Source organism: Aptenodytes forsteri, unplaced genomic scaffold (genome assembly GCF_000699145.1).
Source record: "Aptenodytes forsteri isolate BGI_AS27 unplaced genomic scaffold, ASM69914v1 Scaffold323, whole genome shotgun sequence".
In the NCBI taxonomy this organism is placed as follows: Eukaryota; Metazoa; Chordata; class Aves; order Sphenisciformes; family Spheniscidae; genus Aptenodytes; species Aptenodytes forsteri.
The window spans coordinates 38905-50985 of record NW_008795323.1 but is presented as its reverse complement, the minus strand read 5'-3'; the positions used below and the strand labels follow the sequence as shown (position 1 = coordinate 50985).

The 12081-nt window shown below is 53.3% G+C and overlaps 1 protein-coding gene across 1 annotated transcript; it reads right to left on the bottom strand.

Annotated features, from left to right (window-relative positions):
* Positions 1-1008: 1008 nt before the first annotated feature.
* On the bottom strand, positions 1009-11685 carry MMP11 (matrix metallopeptidase 11). The gene is made up of 9 exons (XM_019472251.1): positions 11611-11685; positions 9951-10201; positions 8549-8692; positions 7347-7480; positions 4306-4553; positions 3802-3966; positions 3683-3752; positions 2081-2338; positions 1009-1142 (listed from the first exon to the last, which is right to left on the bottom strand). Exons 1-9 carry the CDS (start codon positions 11683-11685, stop codon positions 1009-1011), a joined length of 1479 nt encoding a protein of 492 aa, XP_019327796.1.
* Positions 11686-12081: the final 396 nt, after the last annotated feature.

Here is a 12081-nt window from a genome sequence, read left to right as displayed (position 1 = left end):
CCCGGGGCTGGGGTACCGGTCACCCTCCTTGCCCCCGGGCCGGCAGCAGTCCGGCCTGCTCGCTGGGGTCACCCAGGGCGGGGAGCGGCGAGGGGCACGGGTGGGTTGAAAGGTGAAAAGGGAGGAAACGGACCGCCGCCCCTTTGGGTTTTTTGGCATGAGGTTACGTAGCAACGAGGGGTGTGCAAAGAGCTGGAGTGGGGCTGTACGGTATCAGCCCCCAGCCTGGTGTCCAGGCGGAGTGGGAACAGTGGTACGAGACCGATCAGTGCAGTCATGAGCAACCCAGGATGGGGAACCTAACTCAGTACGAGCACAGGGAGCGACGGGGCAGTGTCCAGCACTGGCACCCAGCACCGTGGAAGGATAGGGGGGCCCCTTGTCTATATACAAATCAGTATAAAATCCTAACGCATACTAGTGATACAACATAAAACCGGGAGTAGGGCTGCGGCAGGGTCCTGGCAGTCACCACTGCAGCCCTGGTGAAGTGACCCTGGCAGCAGCCGCACGTCTGCATTCCTCCGCAGGCAGTCAGTGTCCTTCAAAGCCCCCTGGCTAAGGCTGAGGGAGGTGTTCCAGTGGAAGCCCTCCTCCCAGGCCAATGTCTGGAGCAGCAAAGGGCTGCTGTTGTGAGCTATGTAAACATAGGAAATGCCACTGGATCAGTTCTACAGGATGGGGTCCAGGTTAATTAGGAGAGCGTGATCCCATTCCAGGCTGGCTTGATGGCTTTTGGGATGCTACTGCTGGAAGAGTGTGGCCACATTAAGGGTTTAGTGGCTGTTCTTGCCTGCAAAGAACATGGCAGATGCTTTTATATTGATAGCAACTGAAGCTGGGGCTGCTGGAACTGAAGAGGAGCAAACTTTGTCATTGTTGTGTCAGACACATGTTGTGTCAGATGCTGAGCCTGGAAGGAAGCCAGGAATGGCGGAGGGAACCCTCTGTGTGGCTGCTGGAGGTAAGGGTGATGAAAGGGGAGCGTGGAGGACACAAGCTCCCCCCTCATCTGAAGGAGTTGGAGGAAGGTGTACAGCTGAAGAAGTCCTGGCTGATCTGGCGTGGGTAGCCCTCCAGCACTTTCACCTGGACTGGATCGAACTTCCAGTAATCTCGGCCTCTCAAGAAATAGGCAAAACCTGTGGGTGAGAGAGGAAGGGTTAGGAGAGACAGGGTTCACGCAGCTCTGGGCTCTTTCCTAGCATTTTGTCTAGCTAACACGCTGCAGCATGCGCCGTACCAAGAGAGAGCCTGGAAGAGGCAGGAGATGCTGCTAGATTCATCTCACTTAAACCCAGGCTTGTGGCTTACACTGTTCTTTCACACTGTTTTAGTTTTGATGGGAGAGTAAGCAGGATGGATTTTATTTTATATTCCCGATGGTTTTAAATATGTTGTACCCATGTAGTGGCTTAGCCCTGAGAGGGCAGAGGACGTCTAGGACCTGAACAGGGCCTATGACAGGGAGCTTGTGAAGACCTGCCGCAGACCATCTGTTACTGCGGGGAAGCTGCCCTGAGATTTAGGCTCTGGAAGCAGTGGGGAGCCGTTCCACTGCATCCTTTGGGAGGAAAGAGGCAGTCACCACACCTGTCATCCCAAGCACCCTGGCTGTCCCCAGTGTTTCTGTGGCACTGTCATGCTGTCTTCAGCATGGGGCATATCTGGGAGGACTAGGCAATACCGAAAGCAGCCTGTTCATTCAGGACAGCTGCCTAGGCTGAGGTGTGGGCAGCGTTTCTGCTGTCTTCTCATCACTTTCTTTGCCGGGAGCAGTAACAGCTGGGTAGGAGTCTGTGACCATTTCTTGGTCAGAAGTTTGAATTCTCTCTATCAGATGCTTAACTGTTGATTGTTGCAATTATTAATGATAAAACTTCTCACTTTTACGGGAGAAGCCTCAGTTCCCTACCCATTGGAGGGAGCTGCCCCTCTCTCTCTATACTATATGGCATGTGCTATGGCTGGGAAGTGCCCACTGCTACCAAATGTCTAAATCCACCCAGTTCTTCCAGCTGGCCAGTGGCATCAGCCTGAGCGCTCACCCCAGAGCAGGCCATGTCCCTGCTGCACTGACCAAACTCATCCTGAAAAGCCGCATCGATCTCCTGAGGGACGCCGCGCCAGTCGGCCATGGTCCGGGGGTAGATGTTGTCCACCTGGCGGGTGTGAGGGTTGAAGCGCCAGTAGTTGCCTCCACTGAAGATGTAGATCTTATTCTTCTCAGCCCCCCACACCAGAGCTGCCTGCACAGGGGATGCAGGGAGGCCCAGCTCCACAATCGGGGTGGGACCAGATACCCGTCTCTCGCCATCGTAAATCCAGTACTGAGAATCTGTCGAGGAGACAGAAAAGGGAGACAAAGGTTTAGAAGCTCTTTGGTGTCTGATAATTCGGCAGTCAACTGCGCAACTGGAGCTGGCAGAGCTCCCAGGGAAAGCTGTGCCTGAGAGGCAAAAACCCCACCAGGGTCATGGACGCTGTCACTGACTTCCCACCTCAGTCCAACCTGGAGGGTATCAGTGGTGGGACGAGGAGGACCATTTTAGCAGCTGTCTTTTCTCTATTTGTGGAAGTTATAATAAAAGACTTGGCTGGAGGGACCAGCCTCTACCCTGCAAACTCAGCGCTTGGAGAACGTATGTGGGCATGCACAGGCATAAAGGGGGCATGCGGCTGTAAAGGAGCAAGCTACAGAAACCAGGAAGAAGTTGCCAAGCTGAAATAGAGACTGGAAGCATAATTCCAGATTAGATTAAAATGGGAATCTCTGTAATTAGCCCACGGCATGTAATGCTTTCCCCTTATCTCATTTTAACTCATGGTAGGAGCCTGCCAATTTTAGCACTGTAAGTCCTTGTGTGCAGGTCAGGTGCTAAGTAATCTGTTTATGCAGGAACGCTGCCCGCAGAGCCGCGTGGTGTGCTTTCTGGTACTCGGTCTCATGGTGCGCAGATGGGGCATGCACACCCAGGGCAGCTGGGTACCTATGTCATTCTGCATCCCCGCTATTAAATTTACACTTGGAAAGACCATTAAAGAAAACAGTGGAGCTGAAATGTGGGTTGTTGCTGGTCTTCAACTCCAGAGGAGGTTTGGCCAGGAGGAGGTTTGGCCCCCTGTGGGTGATTGGTTTTTAATCCCCGTGGTGGCGGGAGGTTGTCTGGCTCTGCACACGGGCTCCCTGTAGGCTCATTCAGTCTGGGGGTACTACAGAAGCTCCGCATCCAGGTCTCTGAGGAGCAGAGGAGATGCTGCCCATCCCCTGAGCAGGGCCTCAGGGAACAGGCTCAGGAGTTTCACAACCTGTGAAAGTGTCTGGGGCTCTCTTCTGGCACAGTGTTTCACAGGACAGCTGGGGGGATGGAGCAAGCGTTTCCTTCCTCCTCCTCTGCCAGCAGCATTGCCAGGGCAGAGGCTCAAAACACAAGTTTGTGTTCCAGAGGAGGAGAATGGGATATCTTGGCTGTGTCAAATAAAAGTGACCCCTCCTTCTCTCTTCCCCCCTCAATATCTGCTAAAAAGTTTAAACTAAACAGAGAAGGAAACAAATAACAAGGATCACTGGATTGCTGAGGATGCCCAGAAGGTTTATCCTCCCAGGAACTTGTTGGGTCCTGAATACCCCTCAGTAAAGGAGATGCATTTCCAAGCCATCTGATCCCAGTCTAGCTCTTACCTTGGAAAAACCAGATATTGCCCAGAGGGTCCTCGAAGGTGGCATCAACAGAGCTGGGGCTAGCTCTTACCTTGGAAAAACCAGACCAGATATTGCCCAGAGGGTAAGGTGGCATCAACAGAGCTGGGGATCCCCTGCCAGTGGCGGGAGGCCAGAGCTGGGTAGCCGCCCTGCAGCTTTCCAGCTCGGAGCCGCCACACATAGCGAGACTTGAAGAAGAACAGCTCCCCTCGAATGGTGGACGCGGCATCGAAAGCTGTGTCGCAGGCGTCGGGCTGCACAGACTGCCAAAGCACGGCACGGCCGGTCAGGTGCTTGGACTTGCGGGAACCCCCTTCGCCCAGGCTGGGTTCAGCAGACGGGAAGTCCCTGTGTCCAGGTGACTGCCCTGCTTCCAGCCAGTTTTGGTTGGGCATGTGCTGCCCAAAGATCCCCTCCCCGCCCATCCCAGGCTGGCTGGCAGTGCCAGCCATGGGGTCTGGACCTGGGCTTAGCAGCATGGGTGGAAGACACAGACACCAAACCGTGTGTAAGCCTGCTGCTGGCCTCACAGTGAGGACAGTCCCAGCAGCTGGGAACAAGCTATGGGGTTAGAGGAGGACACAGGCAAGCTGTTCACTCACCTCCACGTTGGTGATCTCATTTGTTTCAAGGTCCAGCTGGGGCAGCTCTGCTGGCTGAGTTGGGGTTGGGTCAGGATCCGGTTTGGGTTTCCCATAGAGGTACTGGATACCTTGCTTGTCATCCTCACTCAGACTTAGGGGGTAGCGGAAGATGTAGAAAGGAGACATCAGTGACTTGGAGACAGCTGTGTGCTGCAGGCCCAGGACGTGGCCAAACTCATGAGCAGCCACTTGGAGGAGGTCAGTGCCTGCAAAGGGAAAAGGTGGGAGATGCTTTTGCCTGCTTGTGTGGGGGACGCCTGCCTCCTAGGCTCACTTCTAGCAATTATCAGCCACTGACAATGCACTGAGGTATGTTGTAGGAGCCTAACGCGAGGAAAGAGACATCTACCTCGACTACAGCGCTTGCAGGTTGTTGTTCCCAGGGTTTTCCTGGAGCAGTGTGAGTGAATTCATACACTCAGGTACTAGCCTGGGCATGTTGGTAATTTGTAATTCTGTCACCAGGGGCTTCTGTACCCCGTCAGCTGTCAGGAAGAAAAGGGTTTTCTGTGTGCTTTTGGATAGAAGAAATTTGCACGGAGAAAGAAGTCTGGCCCATAGAAGTAGGTGTCAGGGTGGTAAGGTTGGTTTTTGTCGGCCCAGCCTTGCAGCAGTTGTTGGCTACAGCTGTAGCGTATCAGGTCCCATTTAGATCACCTCTGCTGTGGAAGATACCTGCATCAGGGAGGATTAAAACTTGCTAATGGCTGTTGTCACACAGACAGCAGAGGGAGCTCATTTATTGCTTGTGTGTGGACTGTAGCAAGAAAGTGACATTTAGAAATAAACCCATAAAAAATTATCAAGTGTCAAGGCCTGGGCCTTCTTCACCAGACTCAAGTAGATTTATGGGAGATCACATTTTAGGAATACATGACCTTGGAGCGTGTAGAAAAGGCGAGGGGGGAAAAGTGGATTTCAGTATGCAAAAATGTGTCATTTTGCAGGTGTTGTTTAGCTTCCAATAGATCCTTTTTGAAGTTGATAAATTTTAGGGAAAATGGAAGAGAGGTATATTAAGCAGTGAAACTTGTGAGCGGGGCTGTTTGTTGACAAGTCCCAGCGTATTCATTCACTTGCCCTCAGCCAGAAATCCTCCAAGATGCAGCCCAAGTGATGAGAAAGGCAGGGATGTGAGTCAGCCAGCCTCGCTGCTCCAAGCAGGATTTCCCTGCTGGCTCCAGGGGAGCAGGTCACTTCTCAGCACCGGGACAGGATGGGATGGGACAGGGGGGATGCAACTGGGAGGAACGCCTGGGAAGGGTGGAGGGGAAGGTGAGCCCCTGTCTTCCTCCGCTGGTCAGCTTTACATTGAAGCGATTTTGCACAGCACTGACCCAATTAAATCGACACATCTAGGTCAGCTGAGAAAATGGGATTTATATGTCAGTGATTTATTACAAACTTTCAGACACTTCTGTTTAGTTTGGCAGGCTCCTCACTTGATGCTTTCCAGTGTTGGCAGATCGGCTGTGCTATTGTCAGGTCCTCTGGGGGGATGTGAACAACAGCACGCCTGAAGAAGCTGTGCCGGGGAGCATCACTGTGTCCCTCGCAGAAGGTCCTCCACGTGGAGTCCTGCTTCCTGCACGGCTCTGGGGTGACCCCAGGGCACCCCTTAGCCCTTCTCATGCTTCTGCTCTCCCATCTGTAAAATGAGGCTAAGGATTTCCCCGTCTCACTGAGAGCTGAGATAAGGATTTTTCCATGTTTATATCATAAAGCTCTTTTCAGCATATTAAATGGCAATTAGCTGCAAAGAGCTTTTACAACATTTATTTATGGAAAACATAGGGGGGGAAAAAAGGGCCATGGAATAGGGCTGGATTCTGATGGGAACTGGTATCCGTTTTCAGTTCCTGGTTTGCCTCCAACACTGTCTTTGTGGGAGAATGTAGGAAATTCTTAACAACACAGGCAGCCCCAACAGAGGGTGAAAAACAGCAGAGCCCACCATTCCCTAAGGAGCAGAAATGCTTCTGCAGAAAGATCTGGTGCTCTGTAGTTCTTGTTTTCGGGTCAGTGTGAACAGGGTTGGAGACGTAGCAGTCCTGTGCCCCACGCAGGGACTCAAGTTGGCATACAACTGGCAATAAAGTGGCCTTTGGGGGAGCCCATCTGAGCCCTGAACATTGATGTGGACAAAATGTTTGGGAAACTGCAGAGAGGCAGGGGTTTGACTTGGGCTTTGTGATTGTGTCTTTGTCCCTGTAGCTAAACTGGGAAGGAGGAGGAGGGGCTGACCTGGGTTAATTTTGGAGGGTCTTGCAGAAACTGATGCTTTGGGCACTGGTTCAGATGGTCCCAGGCAGTACTGCAGTATCTCATGAGATACTGTGACACCAGACCCTGAGTGCCCAAGCAGAGAGCTACCAGCTTGGATCTTTTTTTAGGAAAAAAAAAAAAAAAAAAGAAGAAAAAGAGGCTTGACTTGATGTGGCGTTGTTTATGGTCAGAGCATTCCCAGGCCACAGGGGCAGAGCTGGAGCCTGGGTGGTTTCCCTTTATGGACTTGTTCAAAGAGAAAATACTTTGTGGGCAGGCGGTGAACAGTGCACGCAGGGACTGGGGCTGAGGCTGTCCTTTGGAAGGCAACTGTCAGCCGGTGCCTGAGCCTCAGTTTTCCTTCACCCTTTCCCTGCTTTATTTCTAATGGCTCCTGCCAATGCTGGGTGCAGTTCCCAAGTGGCAGGGCGTATGGCTGGGCAGGGGAGCCGTCTCTCAGACGTGTCGCTCTTGCTCCCCTCACACAGAGGGAGCCCACTAGGAAACCAGGGTCCTGGCTGGACACAGGCTTTGCTGTGGCTGAAGGGTGACAAGAAAAGACCTGAATACTACCAGTAGGGTTGTAAGTGGTAGGAGATGACAATGCACACCACAAAAATGATTGCTGCCTCTCAGTTTTACAGGGTCCCTGTTCACACCACAACTGAATCCTTTCCAAGTGCCCTGAGAAGCATCCTGGAGCGTCCACAGCTCCCCCTGAAACAGTACCGTACCCAGGTTGTTCCCAATAGTCCAGGTCTCGTCATAGTCAAAATGGACGTCTCCCTCCCGGTGTGTCTTGGGGAAGAATGCGTGTGCCAGGATCCCTCCAGGCCCATCAAAAGGCAAGTTATCTCCATGCCAGTACCTGGAGGGAAGACACATTGCACCTCAGACAAACAGCTGTGTACCTCCAGTGAACAGCATCATATAGCCAAAGGTTGGGAGTCACTGCGAGGGGACAGCAGCTCTTATTCCCATCCCAAGTTCAACCCACTAGTCCGGATCGACTGTTTTGAGCCCTTCAGATTGCCACAAACTCGGTTCTGCATTGAGGCACTGAGGAAGCAGAGCTTGGTCACACCAAGCACTGAGGAAGCAGAGCTCAGTCACACCAAGCCCTGGGGAGTTCACATGTTTTCTCAGGGATGTTTCTCTCCTCCCCCTGTTCAGCTTCCAGCCCAAAGCTGACCATGGAGCCTAAAGAATTAAGGAGGTGACTGCTCGAGCCAAGATTAAGTTGACATAGCTGAGCGGTGGGGGGATGCAGAGGGGCAGCCGGCAGCAAACCCAGCCAAACTCTCAGGTCCTCACTCAAGCCAAGCCTGCTGTTGACTAGTGAAGGAAACCCATGAGAGATGTGGCCACTTTAGAGAGCTGAGGGAGGCACAGGCAAATACACAGCATGTACATCACATCACTGCTTGGACGGTCTCCACTGACTTTATTAGTTCTGTGCAAACATGCAGCAGAGGGAAGTCTTTGCCCCCGTGCGTATTTTGCCAAAAGTGAATTTCAGGCCGGGAGCCAAGATTCATTTAACCAAGAAACTATATTTGTCTTTGGGCAGACAGTTACGTCGTTCAGTCAAGGGACAGGATGGAGGACCTGAAGATGGAAAGTCAAAACAAACGCTTAGGAAAACAGCCTGTGGGCAGAGAAACGTAAATGTACCAGGAAAATTAATGAATGATCAGTAACGGTACTGTGCACAGCCAGCACAGAACAGCTGCACTTGCACCAAGCAGCCCACAACAGACAAAAAAAAAACCCCACAACCAAAAACATCCCAGTGTCTGAAAGCAGAAATATGAGCCTCCACTTAAGTGCCTAAGTTGTGTGCTGGCAGCTCTCTGCTCTAGTTAGAAGCTTGGGGTCTTGCCTGCAAGGCTGCTGCTCTGCCTGGGAGAGGGGTGCTGCTGCCTACTGTGCTCACCTTGTGAAATCGATGATGATGTCAGCCCGGCCCTCCTGCACCTCGGTGAAGGTCAGTGGGGTCACATCGCTCCAGACTTTCAAAGCTTCCTCGATGGTCCTTCTCACTTTAGCTTTTACAAGTTGCCACGGGAACCTGATAATTCTGAAAAGCAACAGACACTGGATGAGGAGAGCATCAGCTGCTGTCCCGTGGACACTGTTGTCATGAAGACACTAGCTGTAGGATCAACGTCACTAGGGCTGCCACTCTCTCTCAGCACCTGAACATCCCCAATCCATACAAGCACTGCTCCGGCACCCTCTTCCAAACAACATGTGCAGCAGATAAATCCCATCAGTGTTGAAACCCTCTGGCTGGTGGGCCCAGGTGAGCTCTCTGGAGAGCTTTGCAGATCTGTGTTTTTCGGACTGAAGTGATTCAGCATTTCCCAGGTCTGTCCCCTGTGCGTCCAGCCCCGCAGAGGTGCCTGGGAGTGCTGTGCTGTGATTTCTCCTCAGTCTGCATTTTTTGCCCCTGGAAACCTGGGCTCGCTCAGAGCAGCTGCCGCCTCTTGTGCCTTCCTATAACATAAGCAGACTGCAAGGTCTGCCACAGAGGGAGCTTGCTTTCCCTTCCATTAACAGTGTTGGTGTGTGTTCGTCTCTGCTGTGTTTCTTTAACACTGTTGACCAAAAAAAAAAGGAAGAAGCCTTTCTGTAATCTATCGCCTCCTAACACTATGAGGAACTGTCTCCTGCACTTAATTAAACAAAAGGTGATTTATGTGCTGTCAAAGTCCATACGAGTGTGCTCACCTCTCCACTCGTGCCCCTGTGGGCAACTGGGGAGGCAGCACAACCCTCCCGCAAGCCTGTTGAGGAGATTCGCAATTGAGAATGTGTGGGGTGACTTGGGCAAAACTTTACACTGAAGTCGTGTTTATGGGAACATCAATAACAGCTGAATAAAAAGGTCTTTTTAAAATAAACTGTGAAGTGAGCCCACAGCGGGGTGGCTGGGGGGAGCAAAGGCAGAGCAGGAGAGGGCCGGTGGTAGAAGCTCAGCTTGGCATGTGTCAGGGGTTTGATGTAGGGAAGTGAACGTATGCACACGGGGGTGTTGACGTGGGACTGACCACAGGGTGACACAAGGGCTGTGTGGAATACGTTTGGGCAGGGGCGGGTGGGCAGCTGTGTTTACGGCAGCATGAGCGTGAGGGGATGTGGAGGTGCTGGGTATGACCCTGCTGGTGGTTCAGCACATGGCTCCCCTGCCCCCCAGCTGGCCATACCCAGTTTTAGGGTTGCCCTCCAGCTTTTATGATCACACTACAGCATGCCGCACTCCAGGAAACATCAGACTGAGAGGTTTGGGGAGGGAGAAGCAAACCAGCCTGACTCCCGTTTCAGGCCTCTCTTACTTGTAGGTGAGATCAGTCTTGTCCCAGCGTCCGCCAGAGAGGACGAACCGCTTCTGCCGATTCCGCCCGTTCTGGCCGTCTGGTGACACCGGGAGGTCTGGCACTCCGCAGCGGGGCGGGTTCCAGCGTGCCGCCTGCTCGTCTGCGCCCACGGGGAAGCCCTTGGTGGGCACGCCAGTCCCCACAGCGTTCACCAAGGAAGACAGCCAAGGACTCTGCTCCTTCCAGGTGTGATGCTTTCGAGACACGTCCTAAAAGGGAAAAGCAAAGCCATGACTTCAGTGTCTGGGAAGAGAGGTCCTGATGGAGGGTGGTGGACGACTCCCCACAGCAGCCCTGCAGCAGTGAGTTCCACCTCTGCCTGGGGCTGTTCCCCTGCTACTAGGGCACAAACTGCTCCTCACAAATGTCCTCCGCTCCCTGGGCTCTGCTGCTGCCAGGCCAGGTCACACCTGGGAGGCACTGTGTCATGCCATGGCACCTCCTAAGCACTGGGCTATTTTTGGTCCATTTTTCCTTGGCAGCTGGCCGGCAGGAAATGCTTTTGCAAACTGTGGATGAGAACCAGATCCTTCAAGAATGAAACAAATCACTATGGAGTAAATTCTCCCCTTTTGCCCCCACATCTTTTACTCCTTCCTGGCCCCAGGTAGAGGTGATATTAATGGGAGGAAGCCTTTAGTCCCCAGCACACAGTTGTGCTCCCCGTTGTCACTCCCGTGGTGTCCCCTTGCTGTTCTGGCATGGTGAGCAGGCTCTCAGCATGGCTGGGGGACAGCGCAAGCTGGACAGCAGGACACACAGATCTGGGGCATGACTTAGAGCCCAGCCCATGGGGCAGAGAGCAGCAGTGACCGTCCCTGCAGCCCCTATCACTGCCTGAGGTCACCAGTTCTGCAGAGGGATGGACAGGACCATACCCCCTTGCCTCACTGCGCCTGTGACTCTGCTTGCGAATAAGATCACCTGGGCTCTCCCACACTTAGTTGGAAAAGCAGGGTTCCTCTTGGCAACATTAATTAGTGCTAATTAGCTGACTTCCATTGGTTTCCCACCTGACAGCAGGACTATGGGGCCACCATGAAACATGACCCAAGCGTAATCCGCAGCCTGCTGTGAGGCATGTGGGGTGAGAGGCGCTTAGTCCCTGCATCACCATGCTGCACAAGCCAGAGGTCCAAATGCAGAATTCTTTGCCTGACTCTGTGCAGGCAAATTCCAAAGTGTTTGAGCAGCAGGAGGAGCTGAGATGCAGCAATGATGCATCTCTGTTCAGACAGGCAGGCTCTGTCCCACAGGGCTCTAGAGTGAAGACCTGGGGTTTAGAGGTCCCCTTCCTTCCCCTGCAAAGAGCTGCCCTCCTCCAGGCCAGCTCTCCTGGCTGCCCTGCCAGGGACACGAAGGTCAGGCGGGCGTGATGCCAGGGCTGTCATGATGCCGTGAATCCGCATGCTGCCGCCGCTCTGTTCCCTACAATGAGCCCATTCATGTGGGCTGGAATGAAGTGTGAAGCCCTTGGCATTAATTCCGCTACCGAGCTCCCCACTCTGTAATGGCCCCGTGCCTCTGAGCGACGCACGGATGGACACAGGAGCCTGGGAGGTCACACAAGGTGCAGTTTAGGTGTTCGGCTCTTTGTGTGTCTGTCACCACGCCAGACTGCTGGTTTGTCCTCCCCAGCCAGCCAGCCACTCTTGGTGGCTTGGCACCTGCCAGTCTTTGCCTTAGAAACCATCGACCCAGTCCTGGTGTCCCAGTGCACTTTCACACACCACAGGAACTGCACCATCAAAACGTGCAAAGAGAGAAAGCCATTTTACATCCTGAACAGCAAAGCCTACCCAAGCCACCAGCCCTGGCACTGAGAATCCATCCAGTGCTTTGGTGGAAAGAGGGTGTACGGGCTGGCCTGTCCTAGGGGAGTCTGCACCGGGCTGCTCCTGCTGAATGCTGGAGCCCTGCCAGGTTGGAGGTACCTGTCTCTCTAAGAGGAGCTCTCTAAGAGCTGCCTGGCACCCTGCCTGGGCTGGCAGCTAGCGCCTGTGAAGGACAGCTGGCAGGAGGAGCCGATAAGGTTCACGTCCCGCCCAACATCTTGCTCCCAGCCCCGGTGAGACCCTCTGCCAAGCAC